We start from the raw sequence: 19,476 nt of genomic DNA on the forward strand, positions 1-19,476 counted from the left end.
AGGGATAAGTGAACTTAAGGACACTGTAATAGGAATTTCAAACTTAATTACAAGGAGAAAAAGACTGAAAAATAAAAACACAACAAATACTCCTCCAGTCACTTTGGCAACATCAAGCAGTATGTTTAACTGGAACTTCCAGAAGTAGAAGGAAAGAAAAAACAAAGAAAATTTAAAGAAATAATGATCATGAATTTTCTAAAGTTGATGAAAACAATGAACGCCCACATCCAGGAGGGTCAGTGACTCTCCAGCGAGATAAATGCAGTAGAAAACTACGTGAAGACACATGAGAACCAAGCTGCTGGAACTGCGATAAAGTCTGTAACGCACAAGGGGAAAATAAGCATCGCGTACAGGAGAGCACAGGGAAGAAATCGACTTCTCATCAGAAACTGTGAGCTGGAAGACAACAGGATGTCATTTTCAAAGCTGAAAAGGGGGCTGGTGCTGTGGTGCAGAGGGTTAATGCCTGGCCTGAAGCGCTGGCATCCCATATGGGCGCCGGTTCGAGTCCTGGCTGCTCCACTTCCTATCCAGCTCTCTGCCATGGCCTAGGAAAGCAGTGGAGGATGGCCCAAGTCCTTGGGCCCCTGCACCCACATGGGAGTCCAGGAGGAAGCACCTGACTACCAGCTTCACACTGGCGCAGTTCCGGCCATTATGGCCAACGGGGGACTGAACCATCGGACGGAAGACCTCTTTCTCTGCCTCTCCCCTCTCTGTGTAACTCTGACTTTCAAATAAATAAGTAAATCTTAAAAAAATAAAAAGCACTAAAAAGGAAAAATAAACCTTCAATCTAGAAGTCAATGTATTGTAAACATATTGCTTATGTGGCAAAAATAACCTTTTAAAATGAGGATAAAACAAACAACTTTTTCAAAACAGAGCTAAGTGAATCCATAGCCTGTAAAGCTACACCAACAAATTAAGGTGTCTGCCTTCAAAAGACACGACGTGAGAATGCCAAAGCAGGGCGCGGAATGAGAAAGATACCTGTAACACATACACATGATAACTTGGGTCTATCAAGAATATCTAAAGAACTCTTAAATTCAGTAACAGTAAGACAAATGCTGAAAGCTTGAAAGATTACAGAATGACTTGAACAGATACATCAAAAAGAGGAGATATAAATAGTGTGCATAGCAAAAGATGTTCAAAACCATCAGTCATCAGGGAAAGACAAATTTAAACCCCAATGAAATACTACTATATAACCACAAAAATTGCTAAAATAATAATAAATGACTTGACTATACCAAGGACATGGAACATCTTAAATCTCATACGTTGTTGTGGAAATGAAGAATGGTGTACCTATTTTGGAAGCAAGGTCAGCTGTTTTCATCAGAGTTAGAAAACCCAGCGATTGCACTACTAGCTTTTACCCAACAGCAGTGAAAACATGACCACACAAAAGATTGTACACAAATGTGCATTACTAATGTTCTTATCTCTCTAAATTACTAACCACAACAAGAGTGTGTGTGTGTGTGTGTGTGTGAGAGAGAGAGAGAGAGAGAGAGTGAGCGAGTGAGCAGAGGGATCAGGAAAGATAATATACAACATTAGCTCTATACAGTGAGCTTTACATAAACAGTCCTTTGGGGCTTAGTCTAAAAACTACCACAATTTGTAACATATCTACTAGAAAATGGGTTGGGAGCCTACCTACTGCTGGTTAACGCCTGCATATGCAGCAATAGTTTAATTACCAACCATGGTTCAAAGACAGCAGTACTGTGGATTATGGAGTCAGATATTCAGAGCCAGAGGAACCTGCTGCAGACAGTTACCCACCAATCAGTCTCTGATCTCCCCTCCTTTTAATGACTGAATGTCTCAGTTTTGCCTGCACTCTTGGCCATCCAGTAGCTGAGACTATTTCCAGTCTTCTCTGCAGCTTGGTGTGGCCAAATGAGTAAGTTCTAGGTGAGAGGGTGGGGTACACAAAATCTGCCCTCCAGGGGATACCCTGCAGAAGAAATTCTGCTGTCTTCCCAGTCCACCCTCTTCTAGATGGAGGAATTTAATTGTAAACCTTGAATTTAATTATATTCAAGGTTTACAATGTGATGATTTGATAGATGTATGAGGGGTTTTCAAAAAGTTCATGGATGGGGCCAGTGCTGTGGTGTAGCCAGTGGGGCCACCACCTGCGGTGCTGGCATCCCATATGGACGCCGGTTCGAGTCCTGGCTGCTCCACTTCTGATCCAGCTCTCTGCTGTGGCCTGGGAAAGCAGTGGCGATGGCTCAGGTCCCTGGGCCCCTTCGCCCACGTGGGAGACCCAGAGGAAACTCCTGGCTCCTGCTCCTGGCTTCAGATCAGCATAGCCCTTGCCATTGTGGTCAGCTGGGGAGTGAACCAGCGGATGGAAGACCTCTCTCTCTGCCTCTCCTTCTCTCTCTGTGTAACTCTTTCAAATAAATAAATAAATCTTCAAAAAAAAAAAAAACTGACACATTTAAAAAAACGTTCATGGAAAATATAAGGTATGAAAAAACTATACACGATTTCAAAGATTTTTTTGTACCAAAATGAACATCTTTTTAGTTCCACTTTCCACAAACTTTTTGAAGTACATCACTGTGTACTGGATACAAAAGCAAATTTACCAACAACCATCATCATCCACAGTCACCATTCGTATGCAGGGGGACACTTAGACTTTGCTCTCATCAAAATTCAAGTAAACAATATGGTATTATATTACTACATTCTATATCTTATACGTCCAGAGCTTACTCATAATTCAAACAGTGTACTCACTTTGCAATATCTCCTCATTCCCCTTTCGTCCCCAGCCCTTGGAAACCATCACTGTTCTCTTTGCTATGAGATCGACATTTGTGGTTCCCACATGTAAGTGAGATCATGTGGTATTTTTCTTTCTGTGTCTGGCTTATTTCACTTAATACAATGTCTTCCAGGTTTATTCACGTTATTGTAAATGATTGGATTTGCTTTTTTTTTAATGACTCAATAGTATTCCATTGTGTATATATACATACACATACACACACACACACACTCTTTCTCTACCCATTCATCCATCAATAGGCATATCAATGGATTCCATATCTTGGCTTGTGCTGCAATAAACACGGGAGTGTAGGTATCTCTGAGATACTGATTTCAATTCCTTTGCATACATACCCAGAAGTGGAGACTGCTGGATTATACGGCAATTTCATTTTTAACTTTTGGAGGAACCTACAGACTCGCTGTAGTAATTTACACTCCCTCCAAGAGCATCCAGGTTCTCCAACACTTCTTATCTTGTCTTTTTGAGAATAAGCATCCTACAAGGTGTGAGCTGAGAGCTCACTCACTTTCATTTGCATTTCCTTGATCATTAGTAGTGATTTCTAGTTCTGAGGCTTAAACACCAATCTTTCCGAGAGAAATGCAACCAGTCATTTATGTAGTAGACAAAATATAACCCAAGATAAAGAGCTCAGAACCAAGGCAAACAGGCCTCGAGTTCTGGTAGTGGCTCTGCTACATGCTGGCTGCATAATGTTGGGTAAACATGGCCATGAGAACCTGCCCTGAACTGGCTGAGCCACAGGCACACTATCACAGCCATTTACAAGTCTGCTTTCCCTAACTAGGCCACACATGCTGGTCAGAGCCCTTCCTTTGTGTCAAATGAGAGGCTGGGTCTCTGGGACACAGGAGGCTCACTGCTCAATGAACAAATCACGATGACTCCCATTTCCCCATCATAAAAGGAGAAACTGGACTGGATCAAAGACCTTTTAACTCCTTTGAGGAACGGGTGCTTTCCATTCCATGGAAGCTCTGAGCTCAGGGATGGGATTGTAGAAGACATGGTGACACTGGCATTTTTGGTTTTCTGGAAGTTTCTGGAGTTTCCGACACAAGGACTGGAGCTGACCCAGGAAAGGTCTTGACACTGACTGTGTGGGCATTCCTGTCACGTCTAAACTGCATGAAGGGTGAAGGGGAAGGAGAAATTTGGAGAACAGTTTGAGAAAGGGGTAGAGGAAATACTCAGCCTCGTAGTCTGTCCACTGAGTTTCCAGATGTGCCAGCAGGTCTGAGTAGTCACTTTGTATGTTTGTGATACAGCTCCAGGAGAGAAAACCCTGTTACTCTTAACCCTGAAATTGTGCCGTCCTCTGTCTCTCTCAATAAACAAATAAGCTTCATACAAACAATTCTCCAAATTCCCTTCATTATTGGTTCTTAAAATTTCTCATTTGCTTCTTCTTCTTTTTTTTTTTTTTTTAATTTTTGACAGGCAGAGTGGAGAGAGAGAGAGAGAGAGAGAGAGAGAGAGAGAGGGGTCTTCCTTTACCGTTGGTTCACCTTCCAATGGCCGCTGATCTGAAGTCAGGAGCCAGGTGCTTCCCCTGGTCTCCCATGCAGGTGCAGGGTCCAAGGACTTGGGCCATCCTCCATTGCACTCCCGGGCCATAGCAGAGAGCTGGACTGGAAGAGGGGCAACCGGGACAGAATCCGGCACCCCGACCGGGACTAGAACCTGGGGTGTCGGCGCCACAGGTGGAGGATTAGCCTATTGAGCCGCAGCACCAGCCTCATTTGCTTCTTTAAGGGAAACAACTACCATCAACAACTATGGTTAGTAGCTAATGCTACTATGGTTGGATGAAGTTTCACAAAGTTAACTTTAATTCCTCTAATTTAACTTAGACTGCCACCAAAGTCACTTAATGAACAAGCAATTATCTTAAAAAATAGAATTTTATTCCATAGGAAGGGAATTAGGTGCCAACAGATGAGCAACTTCGGGAAAAAATTTGAAAGTAAGTATTTTTAGAAAAAGCTGATTTAGAACAATGGTGTAGACCTTGTCGAAAGGTAAATCCAGCAAGTTGTTAATTAAATCTTAAAAACTTGGTGTGCACCGTAAGTCAACAGAGAAACTATTTTTTTTATACCAATCTGAAGTCCTCAGCGAATAAAAACAGTATTTTCAACTGAGGTAAACCTTGTAGCTTTTCTTTTCTATCCTGGGAATAGAAAGCTACTCAAAAGGATAACACACAAGTGAAGAGACACTGGGTGAGCAAACATCTAGCACATTTGCTACATGTGAAAGTCACAGGTACCTGGGGGAACAGTCCTAGTTCAAATTTACACTTATCAAGAGACTTCCACAGCAACCAGTATGTTTCAAGAGCTATGGTAGCCAGCGCTGTGGCTCACTAGGCTAATCCTCTGCCTGCGGCGCACGCAGGCACCCCGGGTTCTAGTCCCGGTAGGGGGGCCTGATTCTGGCCCGGTTGCTCCTCTTCCAGTCCAGCTCTCTGCTGTGGCCCGGGAAGGCAGTGGAGGATGGTCCGGTCCTTGGGCCCTGTACCTGCATGGGAGACAAGGAGGAAGCACTTGGCTCCTGGCTTCAGATCGGCACAGCGCGCCGGCCGCAAACACCGGCTGTGGCGGCCACTTGGGGGGTGAACCAACAGAAAATGGAAGACCTTTCTCTCTGTCTCTCTCTCTGTCTAACTCTGCCTATTTAAAAGAAAAAAAAAAAAGAGCTATGGAAGACATTACTTTAGGACTTAACAGAAAAGACAGTGTGTTCTGGTTGGGCTCTGGGTGCATGTTCTGATATGTAATGTGTGGGCCTTAAATCCACACTGACCGACACACTGTACTGCTGCATGGATGCTGCCCGGACTAACACAGCCTTAGGCAGCAGAGGACCTGTGGTGGAGCCCAGCACCCCGACTTCAAAGAAGTGAAATGAGCACAAGAATTGTAAACGCGGTGTTTCTCACCAGAAGAATGACCTACATTTTGGACAGATGAATGTTTGTTGCACAATGCCAGCAGCCACTTTGGGGCACTTAGCATTCTTTTCCTACCCACTAAATGTCAACTGCTCACTGCAGCCCTCTGCTCAGCCAGAGTGAAACATGGCTGCAAGTTCCCAGTGCACCTCACAGCCCTGGGGCCCAGCAGACGGCAAGGAACAACTGGCTTAAGTCCTTCCCACAGCCCTCGGTACCACCTTTAATGGCTACACAAACTGCACAGATGAGGCGAGCCAATGTATTCAATCAGCTCCTAATAAAGGGCTTTTAGATTATTTTTGGATCTTTGCGATTATAAATCTCACTCTAATGGGCACCAATAATAGCTGGGTATTTGTATATCAGTGTGATTATTTCTTTACAATACATTCCTAAGAGTGGAATTGCTGGGTCAAAAGAGACACAGGAGCCGGCACTGTGGCACAGTGGGTTAACGCCCTGGCCTGAAGCGCCGGCACCCCATATGGGCGCTGGTTGGAGACTGGCTGCTCCACTTCCGATCCAGCTCTCTGCTATGGCCTGGGAAGGCAGTAGAAGATGGCCCAAGTCCTTGGGCCCCTGCACCCACTTCGGATTGGTGCAGCTCCAGATGTTGCGGCCAATTGGGGAGTGAACCATTGGATGGAAGACCTCTCTCTCTCTCTCTCTCTGCCTCTCCTCTCTCTGTGTAAATCTGACTTTCAAATAAAAATAAACTCTGAAATCTGAAACACTTTGCATCCCCAGCATTTAGGATGAGAAATACTCAACTTGTAGCAATTTCTGGTCCTGTATGGGTTGTCCAAGGCTAGTTTCTGATACTTCAACAAACACTGAATAATTATAAATATAGTACTTACCTAGGTAGATGGACAATAGAAACAATTTAATTAGTACTGACACTGAACATTTGCATATTGCCATTTGCTACACACATTTTTGTGATTATTTATTTAGCCATATAGATATTATTATTAAACCCATAAAAACTCTATGTATATCATGCATGTTGTATGTAACACATTTTTCCATATTTAAAAAAATGGACTTGTCATTTTTTTAAAATTTTTTTTTATTTTTTGACAGGCAGAGTGGACAGTGAGAGAGAGAGAGAGACAGAGAGAAAGGTCTTCCTTTGCTGTTGGTTCAACCTCCAATGGCTGCCGAAGCCGGCACACTGCGCTGATCCAAAGGCAGGAGCCAGGTGCTTATCCTGGTCTCCCCATGGGGTGCAGGGCCCAAGGACTTGGGCCATCCTCCACTGCACTCCCAGGCCACAGCAGAGAGCTGGACTGAAAGAGGGGCAACCGGGACAGAATCCAGCGCCCCGACTAAGACTAGAACCCAGTATGTCAGCGCTGCAAGGCGGAGGACTAGCCTAGTGAGCCACGGCACCGGCCTGGACTTGTCATTTTCTAGAGTTGAAATGTGAATAAGAAGTTCACACAAAGTATAACATTTTGACAGGCAGAGTGGACAGCGAGAGAGAGAGAGAGGGACAGAGAGAAAGGTCTTCCTTTTTCTGTTGATTCACCCCCCAATGGCCACTGCGACTGGCGCGCTGCACCGATCCGAAGCCAGGAGCCAGGTGCTTCTCCTGGTCTCCCATGTGGGTGCAGGGCCCAAGGACTTGGGTCATCCTCCACTGCACTCCCGGGCCACAGCAGAGAGCTGGCCTGGAAGAGGAGCGACCGGGACAGAATCTGGCTCCCCGACCGGGGGTACCTGCGCCGCAGGTGGAGGATTAGCCTATTGAGCTGTGGTGCCGGCCCCTCATAAATATATTAACATAAGACTCTCACAATGAGAATTTTAGGAACTGAGAAAAAAAAAATTCTTTCTGTCCTTTGAAAGGCACGATAAGTACTCTACAGCAAGGGACTGCAGTGCACATCCTACCTGAATGTTGTCGAACCTGAGCCCGGGCATGGTGAGGCTCTCCTTGTCTATGAACACAGTGCCGCACTGCTGCGTGGCTACTGCGGTCAGGACATCCCTGGTGCTCTGGCTGGGAAGCCACGCGTCATTCCTTCGGTCCATCTCACTCATGCTAAGCGCGGTGGCGAAAGGGTCATCGCTGCCTGCAAACACAGTCTGTATCTGTGAAAACGGTCTCGGGGAGTCAGGGATTTCCGGGGCAGCAGTGGAAGTGCCTGATTCCGATCTGGGCACCCCTGCAGGGTAAGAACAGTCAGGAGAGTCCAGGGCCTTTTCTCCCATCGAGGCAGTGAGTGGTGACGACTTTTCCGGAACGGAGGAGCCTGCGTTAGGGTTACTGACGGAAGTGAAAGTGGATGTAGTGAAGGAGTCAAAGAAGCCAGAGGCCAAGGAATTCGTGCTCACTGGATCCCCAAAAAATCTGCTCAGACTGGGGCTGGGCCGGACCACCTGGGGAGGGGTCTTGGCGGACATCTCGCTTGCACTGCTGAAGCTGGGCGATTTCACCATCTGAGACTCGAAGCCATCGTGCAGAAACAGGTGCGGCTGGGCAGGTGCAGCACTTGCCTGGCTAAAAATGGTGCACACAGGCACAGGCTCGTCTTTGGAAGACTGACTGGAAGATGCCTCTGGGACCTGCTCTTCTCCAGGGGCCTTTTCACCCCTAGGCGTCAAGTCCTCTGTACCTGCATCCTCAAAGACTGGCATGGCCGTTGCTTCTTCCTGTGTGGAGTCTTCCTTCAGAGAGGCTTTGCTGTCAGAGGTCATGTCAGAGACGTCTCTCGGCGTGGCATCTGTGTCCGTCTCACTGCCGTTACTCGGGGTGTGCATCCCTTCTCCAGCTGTGATACTGGCCAGGCTGGGATCCGCATTGCCTTCCACAGGTTCCACGACATCCTGCAAACAGCCAAGGTCACCTGCGTCATCTTCACTGTTATTAGGGGAGTCAGAAATGAGGACACTCTCCATCATGTGCTCATTGAGCTTATCTATGAAGTTGTGGGAATCTTCTGATATGGTCTCATTCTCTTCAGACCCAAATTCATCTCCACCAAGATCAATGGTTTCCTCATGATAAAGAAGCTGCCCCTGGTCTTCCTGGGGCACCTGCTGAGTGACCCTCTCAGCCCCAACGCTGGCAGGAGGAAACCCCTCGGTCACACTCTGGTCACCACCTTTAGCATCCTCCATGCTACCTGAAACAAGGACAAACAGAAATCGACCTTAGCAGCTGTCTATTTGAGCTATTATTAACCTCCTTTTGTCTTTTCTTTTAAACTGAAACAATGTTTATCGGTTATATAATCAAGTGGCACAAAATTCAAAGTCTTTCCTTCCTCCAGCTGTTGTTTCTAATTGTGTAAAACATAAGACTTCCACAGTGGAGTACATCTACAACCATCACATTATAACCATCTAACTCCAAAATGCTTCATCTTGCCAAATGATGATTCCATACCCACTGAACAACTCCCCATATGTCCACTCTCCCACCCCCCAGCACCAGGCAACAGCCACTACAGTTTTTAATCTCTCTGAATTTGACTGAGTAGCTCAAACAAGGGGAGCTACGCAATGTTTGTCTTCACGTGATTGGGCTATTTTACTTAAGATAAGATCTTCAGTATTCACCCATGTTGCAGCATGTGTCCGAACTGCTTTCCTCTTTAAGGGATGAGTAGTACCCCCCTGTAGCACAGACCACGTTCTCTTTATCCATTTACTTGCAGATGCAGATCTGGGTTGGTTCTACCTTTTAGCTAATGTAAATACTAGCTGCTATGAAGTTAAAAGTACAAATACCTCACGAGACCTTGCTTTTCATTCGCTAGGTATATACCCAGAAGTGGGACTTCTGAATCATGTTGTAATTTTATTTTTACTTTTCAAAACTGCTCTCACGGTGACTGAACCATTTTACATTCCTACTAACAGTGCACAAGTGTTCCAATTTCTCTACATGCTTGTCAACTGCTGCTATCTTCATTTATTTCAGTTTTTAAAATACTATTTATATACTCTGTGTGCGGGCTCCAGCTTCTTAAACACTGTTCTTTAGCTAAAGGCCCCTCTTTTCCTTGACATTTTTCCAAGACACTCCAACACATAACCATCTCTTTACCTCCCTCTCACCGAGTTTAGGACAGTGTGTGCTCAACTGTGGGAAGCTGAGACAGCCCGGCATGCCAAAAGTTCAACGGCAGGAAACAAGGCCATGTTCGTGGTGACAGCAGCAGCCCACTCCCTGACCGGAACCACGAATGCACCTGATCCCCAACCCTGCGACGCGGCTGGGGAGGCTGCGTGGCTGCCAAGTGGGGACGCCGGGGCCGGCTGCGGCACACGCTGGGGTGACACCGGCCGTCGGAGGCCGCGGGAGGAAGCAATGACCAGCCCTTCCGAGGACGTGGAGAGCGAGCACAGGAGCGCGGACGCAGCAGGGACGGCCGGGGGTGCCCCAAGGCGGACGCGCGACTTCCTCCACCCATGGAGCCGACCCCTTCTGGGGAGACCAGGCGCTGGGGCAGCGGGCTGCAGCCCCGACGGGGCACGGGTGACCCCGCACGCAGACGCCCCGCTCCCTCTGGAAAGCGGCCTGAGACCCGAGCAGATCCCCTCCCCTGCCACCCGCCCGCTGGGCTCTGCGGAGCGATCACCTGCGGGGCGGTCAGAGTCCGGGCAGAAAGGGACGGAAGCCCGGAAGCAGGGAAGGCACTCCGGGCATCGCCGCGCGGCTTGTGCGCCTGCGCGTGCCCGTGCTCCGCCAACCCACTTCCTCTCCTGCCCAGTGAGGTAGCGGGCGCCCCTTGACCTCAGCCGGAAGCGCCGTGTTTCCGGTTCCTCTGTGGTGGGCGGGGCCTGTAGTACAAGGTGCTTGTGGGAGGGGCGGCCAGGAGCGGGTGGGTGGAGAAATCACCTGCCCTGCCCTGAGGGGCACGCAGAGGCGGAAGCAGCAGGTGGAAGAGAGGCGCCGAAGCCGTTTCTACTGGCCAGCAAACGCTGCAAATACTGATTTCTAGGAATTTGTGGTTGTGATTAACCTGTTTTCTACCTTTCCCACCCTTCAAATGTAGTATTGTAAAACACTGACGGTAAACATGGTAGTATACCATACATGCATAATTCATTGTGCTTTGACACTGCATTTTTTAAAACAAATTAAAGGTTTGTGGCAACCTTAAATAAACTCTATTGGTTCTATTTTTCCATAGCATTTGCTCATTTCTGAGTTACATTTGGGTAATTCCTTACAATCTCTAAAATTCTTCCACTACTATTGTATGCTATGGTGATCTGTTACCAGTGATAGGTGATGTGACTATTGCAATTGTTTTGCGGCATCATAAACAGTACCCATATAACACTGCAAATTTAACCAGCAAATGTGTGTGTTCTGACTGGTCAACTTATTGGCTGTTTGTTTATCTTTTTCTCTGTCCTTATGTCTCCCTATTTTCTGACACAACAATGTTGAAAATAGGTCAATTAATATCCCTACATTGCCTGTATGTGTTCATGTGAAAGGAAGAGTGGCCTATCTCATTTTAAATCAAAAGCTAGAAATGCTTCTAATGAGTAAAGCATTTTGAAAGTTAAGCTGGTCCAAAATTAGGCCTTTTGGGCCAGTTTACCAAGCTGTGAATACAAAAACAAGTTCTTGAAGGAAGTCAGAAGAGCTACATTGTATACTGATGTACACATGAGCGATAAGAAATCCAAAACAGTCCTTGTTTCTGATATGGACAAAGTTTTAGTGTACAAATAGAAGATCAAACCTGCTGCAACATTCCCTTACATCAGTCTAAGCTAGAGTGAGGCCCTTACTCTCTCCACTTCTACAAAGGCCAAGAGACAAGAAGCTGCAGTAGAAAATCCTGAAGGAAGCAGAGGGTGGTTCATGACAGTGGCAGAGGCCACCTCCAAGTAGCAAGTGACTCAAGGGTTGATGTAGAAGCTGAAACAAGGTATCCAAAAGATCTGGCTAAGATAATTGATGAGGGTGGGGACACTGAAAAACTGATATTCAGTGCAGACGGAAGAGTCTTCTTTTAGATGATGCCATATAGGACTTCTAGCTACACAGGAGATCTCCACTGTCTGGCTTGGAAGAGGAGCTCATACACCTGTTTATTTAAGCTGAAGCCAACGCTCACTTACCCTTCTGAAAACCACAGGACTCCTAGGAATTGTACATCTACCCCCTTGTGGCCTATAAAATAACAAAGTTGGATGACAGCACACCTGTTTACAATATGGTTTACTGAATATTTCCATCCCACTGTTGCTCAGAATGAAAGATGTTTCTCAAAATATTCCTGCTTGTTGACAATGCCCATGGTCATCCAAGATCTCTGATGGGGATATACAAACCTGAGACTGATACTTTTTCATGTCTGTTAATATAACATTCATTCTGCAGCATATGGAACAAAAAGCAGTTTTGACTTTCAAGTCTTTGTACTTTAGAAATACATTTCCAAGGCTATAGCTTTCACAGATAGTAATTCCTCTGAGGTATCTGGGCAAAGTGAATTAAATCCTCTAGAAAGGAGTCACCACTCTAAACACCACTAACATTTGTGACTCATGGGGAGTCAAAATGTCAACATTAAGTTTGTAGGAAGTTGATTTCAGCCTTCATAGATAACTTTGGAAGATTCAAGATGTCATTGGAGGAAATTATTGTGGATACAGTGGAAATAGCAAACAGAATTAAGACATGGAATATGGAGATGTGTTTAAGTTGTGTAATGTCATAATAAAACTAATGAGTGATTCCCTCTTATGATGAGCAAGAAAATGGTTTCTTGAGAAGGAACCTGCTCCTAGTTTGGATGCTGTGAATACCGTTGAAATGACAACACAAAATTTAGAATGCCACCTAAACTTCGTTGATAAAGCAGTAACAGTGTTTGAGAAGACTGTAATTTGGGAATAAGTTCCACGGGTAAAACGCTATGAAACAGCAACATGTGACAGAAAAATATTTTGCAACAGAAATTATCCAGTGATGTGGCAGACTTCATTGTTTTGAGGATTTGCCACAATCCTGGTGAACTTAAGCATCCATCAATAATGAAGACTCTCTGCCAGCAAACACATAATGGCTTGCTGAAAGCTCATTTTATAATAAAGCATGTATTTTTTTAAAAAGATTTATTTATTTATTTGAAAGTCAGAGTTACACAGAGAAAGGAGAAGCAGAGAGAGAGAGAGAGGTCTTCCATCCGATGGTTCACTCCCCAATTGGTCACAACAGCCGGAACTGCGCTGTTCCGAAGCCAGGAGCCAGGAACCAGGAGCTTCTTCCAGGTCTCCCATGTGCATGCAGGGGCCCAGGGACTTGGGCCATCTTCTACCTCTTTCCCAGGCCACAGCAGAGAGATGGATCGGAAGTGGAGCAGCCAGGTCTCGAACCGGTGTCTATAGGGGATGCCTGTGCTTCAGGCCAGGGCGTTAACCCGCTGAGCCACAGCGCCGGCCCCTAAGCATGTATTTTTAAAATATACAATGCTATTGCACACTGACACAGTGCAAACCTAATTTTTATATACATTAGGAAGCACAAAATATTTGTGATTCACTTCATTGTCATGACGAACCGAACCTGCAATATCACTGATAGGCCCGTCATAACTGGTGCGTGACTTGCACACAGAGGTAGGAAGCTCTTGCATTCTCTAGCGCCGCATGTTAATCTCCACATGTGAGAGCAGGTAGGAATCCCACGTCAGGGCCTCTGCTTCCTGGACTTCCAATGTAAACTCCAAGGTCTCAACATAATGCTCACGGCGTCTTAACTCTGCCGGCACGCTGCAGGATGCTGGGACACGTGAGCAACAAGTCACACAGATCAACTGAGGGGAGGGAGAAGCCGACTCGTCTCCAGCACCTGAAGAAAGTGGGGTGGTCCTGGAGACCCGGGTAGAATCGGGTCAGTGAAGGGGTCAGCAATGATAGTCATTCTGGACCCGTGCACGCCACTGCAGGCCCCGGGGAGCGCACATCTCCCCCGGAGCCGTCCTCAGGCCTGAGGGCCTCTGGGCACCGAGTCTCCGAGGCAGTGAGGCCGTGGTTCTGCGGTGGTGCGGCGGCCGCTCCCCGGCTGACTGCCCCAGCACCAGCTCGGCCCGGGCCACTCCACTGGGCAGCGCCTCAGGGCAAGCCGGAAGCGCCCCAGGGGCGCCTAAGGCGTGGCCCAGCTCGAGATGCTGCGCACAGCAGCAGCCGTGACGACAGACGGCAAGTCCCAGCTTCCGCGAGCGAGCTTCCTCAGGGCGATCCTGCACCGGACACTCGAAGCGCTTTCTCGGGAAGCAGCCCGTCCAAGCCGCGCCCCCCGGTCTCCCTTCTCAGAGTAGAGGCCCGGATGGGAGCCCAAGTGAGCATGCGCAAGAGCCTGGCCCCCGCTGTCATTGGCTGGCTGAAGAGGAGCGCGTCGAATACGCACTGAGAAAACAGGAAGTAAGCCCTACGGGTGCCGGTGTGGGCCAGAAAGTGTGCCCGGTCTCAGCCCTTTGCTGCGGGGAGGAATGAATGGGAGCCCCGAGCTCCGCCGCAAGGTGGGGGCGCGCCGGCTCTAGAGGGGACTGAGCGAGGGAGCGGCCGGGTCGGGCCGCCTTCCTGCAGCATGGAGGACGACGCGCCGGTCATCTACGGACTGGAGTTCCAGGTGGGCCACTCGGAGGGCGGCTGGCACCGGCCGGCCTGGTGCTGACCGCGCGAGGTCTCTGGGCGGCGTGGGCTTGCCGCTCTCTGGCGTTTTCGTCCTGTCCACCCTGCGAGGATCGCCGCATCTCCTAGCCCTTCCCCGTTTGCCGGGCCGGTCGTGCCGGTGTGCCGGCGCCTTCAGCCGTGCTTCCGCCCTCGCGTCCCCGCCGGAGGCAGAGCTGAGCCCGGCGTCCGTGGAGGCGTTCGCCGTGGAGAGGACCTTGCGCGCGGGAGGGCGGCCGCGGCCTGTGGCGCCTCGCGGACCCAGCGGCGGGCGGGCCTCCGGTTTGCTGCTTCCCCGTTAGGGTCCTGTTTCACAGCTCCCGTGACCAGGGCCTCCGCTTCCCGGCCAGGGGAGTGGGAAGTCGGTCCACCCCCGAGCCGGGGTCAGGACGGCCGGCAAGGTGTCCCGCGAGGTGGGAGGGTCGGTGGCCGCCGGGGTTTGCCGGGGACTGCGCCCGGGCGCGCCCTCCGTGTGCCCAGCGCTCGGTGGGGCAGGAAACCCACGCTGAAGCCCGCCAGTTTGTGGAGCGCCCTGGTACCGGGCGAATGGCAGCTCGGGGCTCACCGGAAGACTCGGGCTCCTTCGGTTCTTTTCATCCTTGTAAATCTAGAAACTTTACAGCCTCCAAGTAACTCTCACTGGTTGTTTAAAAAGTCAAATGCTGAAGTTCCGATTAAAATCAGTAGACCATACACGTAGCCCTCCCTTGTCTGTTTCCCTGAGACAACCACTGCTTTTTGTTAAACCTAGAAACCTTTTATTTCATAAATACAGATTTAGGAACAGTGATTCTTCCACCCTACCTTCCCTCCCGCCCGTCCGCCCGCCCTCCCACTCTTCTTCCTCTTTCCTCGCCTATCCGCACTCTTGTTTTTCACAAAGATCTATTTTTTTTTTTTTTTTTGACAGATAGAGTTAGACAGTGAGAGAGAGAGAGAGAGAGAGAGGTCTTCCTTCTGTTGGTTCACCCCCCAAATGGCCGCTACAGCTGGCGCTTCGCCGATCCGAAGCCAGGAGCCAGGTGCTTCTTCCCGGTCTCCCATGCGGGTGCAGGGGCCAAGCACTTGGGCCATCCTCCATGGCCCGCCCGGGCCACAGCAGAGAGCTGGACTGGAAGAGGAGCAACCAGGACTAGAACCCCGCGCCCATATGGGATGCCGGTGCCGTGGGTGGAGGATTAACTTAGTGAGCCATGGCGCCGGCCCTTACAAAAATCTATTTTCAATTAACTTTATACTCATCAGATTAACCCTACACTAAGTACAGAGTTCAACAAATAGTGTGAAAGAAAAAACTGTACTTCAACAGACGGACAAGGGCTTTTCAAAATCATTGCACCTGAAAGTGTCAATTTTCACTTCTATAGGTGACCCTTTAGGTACTCTATTCGTTACCACAGATCAGGGAGAACCTGTGCCATTTGTGTCTTTGAGTGAGGCATTCATGCTTTTATTTCTTTATATCATGACTGGATGTCTTAGCACATGAGGCGTCGAGGGTTCTCTTCACTCCCTTTTTAATACTTTACTTTACCTTCATTTACACTGTCTAGAGTTATATCATGCATCTTTTGCCAAATCCATATTGAGTTTTTTTTTTTTTTTTTAAGATTTATTTATTTGAAAGACTGTGTGACAGGAAGGAGAGAGGCGAGAGATATTCCATCCGCTGATTCACTCCCCAAATGGTGACAAAAAACAGGGCTAAGCCAGGCTGAAGCTGGGAGCCTGAAACCCCGTCTGGGTCTCCCATGTGGGTGGCAGGGGCCCAAGTACTTGGGCCATCTTCTACTGCCTTCCCAGGTACGTTAGCAGGGAGCTGGGTCAGTGGAGCAGCCAGGACTTGAACCAGTACTCTGATGTGACGTGCTAGTGTGCAACGGGCAGCTTAATCCACTGCACCACAGTGCTGACCCCTGTTTTGCAGGGGTTCTGCAGTTTTGCAGTTATATGAATATTGTTGACTACTTACTCATGTAGGGCGCTATCCTGTTTTCCCATGTAAAACTTTTCACTTTTCCTGTGGTTATTAGATGCTTACTGCTCTCATTTGTTTTTCTCCCCTTTCTCATTGGCAACTCTTAACATACCTAGGAACTGCCCCGGAAACGCTGTGCAATATGATCTGCCACGTGATTGGTCAGATTACTTGTGAATTCCATCATTTTTTTTTTAAAGATTTATTTATTTATTTGTAAGAGTTACAGAGAGAGAGAAGGAGTGGCAGAGAGGGAGAGGTCTTCCATCCGCATCTCCCCAGTTAGTTGCAACAGCCAGAGCTGCGCCGATCTGAAGCCAGGAGCCAGGAGCTTCCTCCAGGTCTCCCACATGGGTGCAGGGGCCTAAGGACCTGGGCCATCTTCCACTGCTTTCCCAGTACATCGCAGAGAGCTGGATTGGAAATGGAGCAGCTGGGACTCGAACCGGCGCCCATATGGGATGCCAGCACTGCAGGTAGTGGCCTTACCTGCTTTGCCACAATGACAGCCCCCAACATTTTGTTTTCTTGAAACTTCTCTTCTGACACCCTGCCCCCGCTGCAGAATCAAATGAGTTTTGTCTTATGTGGGTTATTTATTTTGTAGCTTTTTAAAAATTAAGTAATTGTAAAGTTCAGTCATATAAAAGGCATGTGAGATTGTCAGCAGTCTGGAAGAAGGACTCTGAGGTTTGGAGCTTTTAAAGATCTGGTGATATGGCCCAAATACTGGGGTCCCTGCCATGCATGTGGGAGACCTGGATGGAGTGGGTAGCTACTGGTTTCAACCTGGCACAGACTTGGCGGCCTACATCTCTTTCTTTCCCCACCTTCTTCCCCCTCTCCCTTTCCTGAAGCTCTGCCTTTCAAATGAATTAATAAGGAAATAAATCTTTAAAAATAAATCTGGTGATAATTAGAAGAGCTGGGTTTAAGGTCTGGGTTCCCCCCACATCCAAGACTGTCTTTTTAATTCCTTTTGTTCAAGACACGATGTCCTTGGTGCCTGCGTGTGTAGATCCTCATGAATGAAGCTTGACACTGTCACGAGCAGGCGTGTTTTTCCTCTGAGTGACGTAGGACTGAGACAGACATTTTATTTCTCTTCCATGCCCTTTTAGATGCCTACTAGTTGTTTGCAGAGTCAGCAAATCAGTCAAACTGGCTAACACGTGTTTGAGGCTGCCTGAACAATACTGGGGAGCTTCTTGCAACCAAGACCATGGCTTGATTTTCCAGGACACTTCATGTAACACAGTGCTTGGATTGATTAATATTTGGCTGGTACCTGACACAGGATCGATCTGGAATTGAGTATCAGACTTGTTCTTAGATGAAGGGAACATAGCAGAGTGTTTTCCTGGGAAATAGCAATGCTTAGGAGAAGACCAGAGTGAGCTGAGTGAAATGAAAGTTTAGTTTCAGGGTCAGCATTATGGCATGATGGGTAAGCCAGGAGACCTAGATGAAGCTTCTGGCTCCTGGCTTTGGCCTGGTGCAGCCCTGGCCATTGTGGCCACTTGGAGAGTGAACTAGTTGGTGGAAGATCACTCTGTCTGTCTGTCTCTCCCTCTCTCTCAGTAACTGACTCTTAAATAAAAAAAAAATTTTTTTTAAACTTTCGTTTCAACTTTGAAAATATGTTGATACTTTTGAACATTACTATTTAAATTTTTTTTTTTTAATGTTGTGCCATTAGAAAACTCAGACTTGTTTTTGGCACCACCTTAGACGCTTTCCTCTTTTGTCTTTTTTTTTTCCTCCCTCTAAAAATGTGTGGCTGAGGACTATGTGTGCATATGGATATGTTTATATGTGTATATCATCTGTGTGTGTATACACACATGAGGAAACTTCAGAAAGTTAAGGAAAATAGAATTAAAAGAGAAAAACTAAACAAATTTTATTTCTCAACATAAGCTCCATCAGGGTCAAGATGCTTTTGTAAAGGGTGACAGCAGACATTTAATTCACCTCTACAAAGCTAACGGTTCTGGGAACTTAACCAGATCAATACAGTCTTTTTCCTAATATTCAGTGAAGAAAATGAGTGCTCTTTAAAGATTTTTTTAAGGACTACTATAAATAAAGCAGTCAGGAGGAGCCAAATATGGACTGTGAGGTGAATACCTAATGATTTCCCATTAAAACTCTTGGAAAACTGTTCTTGTTTGAGGAGAGGAATGACCAGGAGCACGCTCCTGGGGAGAAGCATTCTTGGGTGTTTTCCTGGTAAAGCTTGAGTTGACTTTCTCAAAACGCTCTCCTAAAAAGCAGAGGCGATCACATGTTGGCTCTCCAGAAAGTCACTCAACAAAATGCCTTGATTGTCTCCCAAAACTGTGTGACCTTTGCTCTCCACTGGTCTGCTTCTGCTGTTGCTGGACCATTCCACCTCCTGGTAGCCATTGCTTTGTGCTTTCTCTTCAGGATGGTGCTGGTAAAATGAGGTTCTGTCTTCTGTTATTGTTCTTCTATGAAATGCTTCAAGATCTTTATCCCACTTATTTAATGTCCCAGTGAAAACTCTGATCTTGTTTGCAGTTGATTTGGGCCCAACAGTTCTGGCATCAATTGAGCAGAAAGTTTGATATACTTTAATTTTGAAGTCACAGTTGTGGAAACTGAACTGAGATGTCTGTGGTGTTGACCATTGTTTCTGCCGTAATCATCTGTGTTTTTCATTTAGGGCACAAACAAGATGGATTTTTTTCTCTTGCAGATGAATGGGGATTACCTGGTGTTGTGGGTTTCATCTTGTCCCTTATTCCTTTTTTCTTTTTTTTAAGATTTAGTTTTATTTATTTGAAAGACTTATATATAGAGAGGGAGAGACAGAAAGAGAGAGATCTTCCTTCTCTCTCTAGCTGGCTGTCAATGGCCAGCACTGGTCCAGGCTGAAGCCAGGAGCCTGGAGCTTCTTCCAGGTCTCTCACATGGGTGGCAAGGGCCCAAGCACTTGGGCCATCTGCTGCTGCTTTCCCAGGCCATTAGTATAGAGCAGGAATGGAATTGGAGTGGCCAGGACATGAACCTGTGCCCATGTGAGAT

At 47.4% G+C, this 19,476-nt stretch overlaps 2 protein-coding genes across 15 annotated transcripts in view; one reads left to right on the forward strand and one right to left on the reverse strand.

Annotated features, from left to right (window-relative positions):
• The window catches only part of TRAPPC12 (trafficking protein particle complex subunit 12), an 84,471-nt gene extending 73,908 nt beyond the window's left edge, over window positions 1-10,563 (reverse strand). For 2 of the 4 annotated variants that reach the window (XM_008274555.5, XM_089327866.1), the window contains exons 1-2: window positions 10,391-10,563; window positions 7,695-8,929 (exon numbers count right to left, since the gene is read on the reverse strand). In XM_008274555.5, coding sequence (XP_008272777.4) covers window positions 7,695-8,924 — 1,230 coding nt within the window. In that variant the 5' untranslated portion in view covers window positions 8,925-8,929; window positions 10,391-10,563. Of the gene's footprint in view, window positions 1-7,694; window positions 8,930-9,866 lie in introns of all 4 variants that reach the window. The other 2 variants (XM_008274553.5, XM_089327865.1) reach the window with 2 other exon arrangements.
• A 3,515-nt stretch (window positions 10,564-14,078) lies between these two features.
• EIPR1 (EARP complex and GARP complex interacting protein 1) overlaps window positions 14,079-19,476 on the forward strand; it is a 123,245-nt gene continuing 117,847 nt past the window's right edge. For 2 of the 11 annotated variants that reach the window (XM_051833299.3, XM_089327868.1), the window contains exon 1: window positions 14,079-14,406. In XM_051833299.3, the coding sequence (XP_051689259.3) occupies window positions 14,365-14,406 (42 nt within the window). In that variant the 5' untranslated portion in view covers window positions 14,079-14,364. The remainder of the gene's footprint in view (window positions 14,407-19,476) is intronic. The other 9 variants (XM_051833300.3, XM_089327871.1, XM_089327873.1 and 6 more) reach the window with 8 other exon arrangements.

The sequence above is a fragment of the Oryctolagus cuniculus genome, chromosome 2, assembly GCF_051225735.1.
Source record: "Oryctolagus cuniculus isolate XC-2025 breed Fujian yellow rabbit chromosome 2, ASM5122573v1, whole genome shotgun sequence".
In the NCBI taxonomy this organism is placed as follows: domain Eukaryota; kingdom Metazoa; phylum Chordata; class Mammalia; order Lagomorpha; family Leporidae; genus Oryctolagus; species Oryctolagus cuniculus.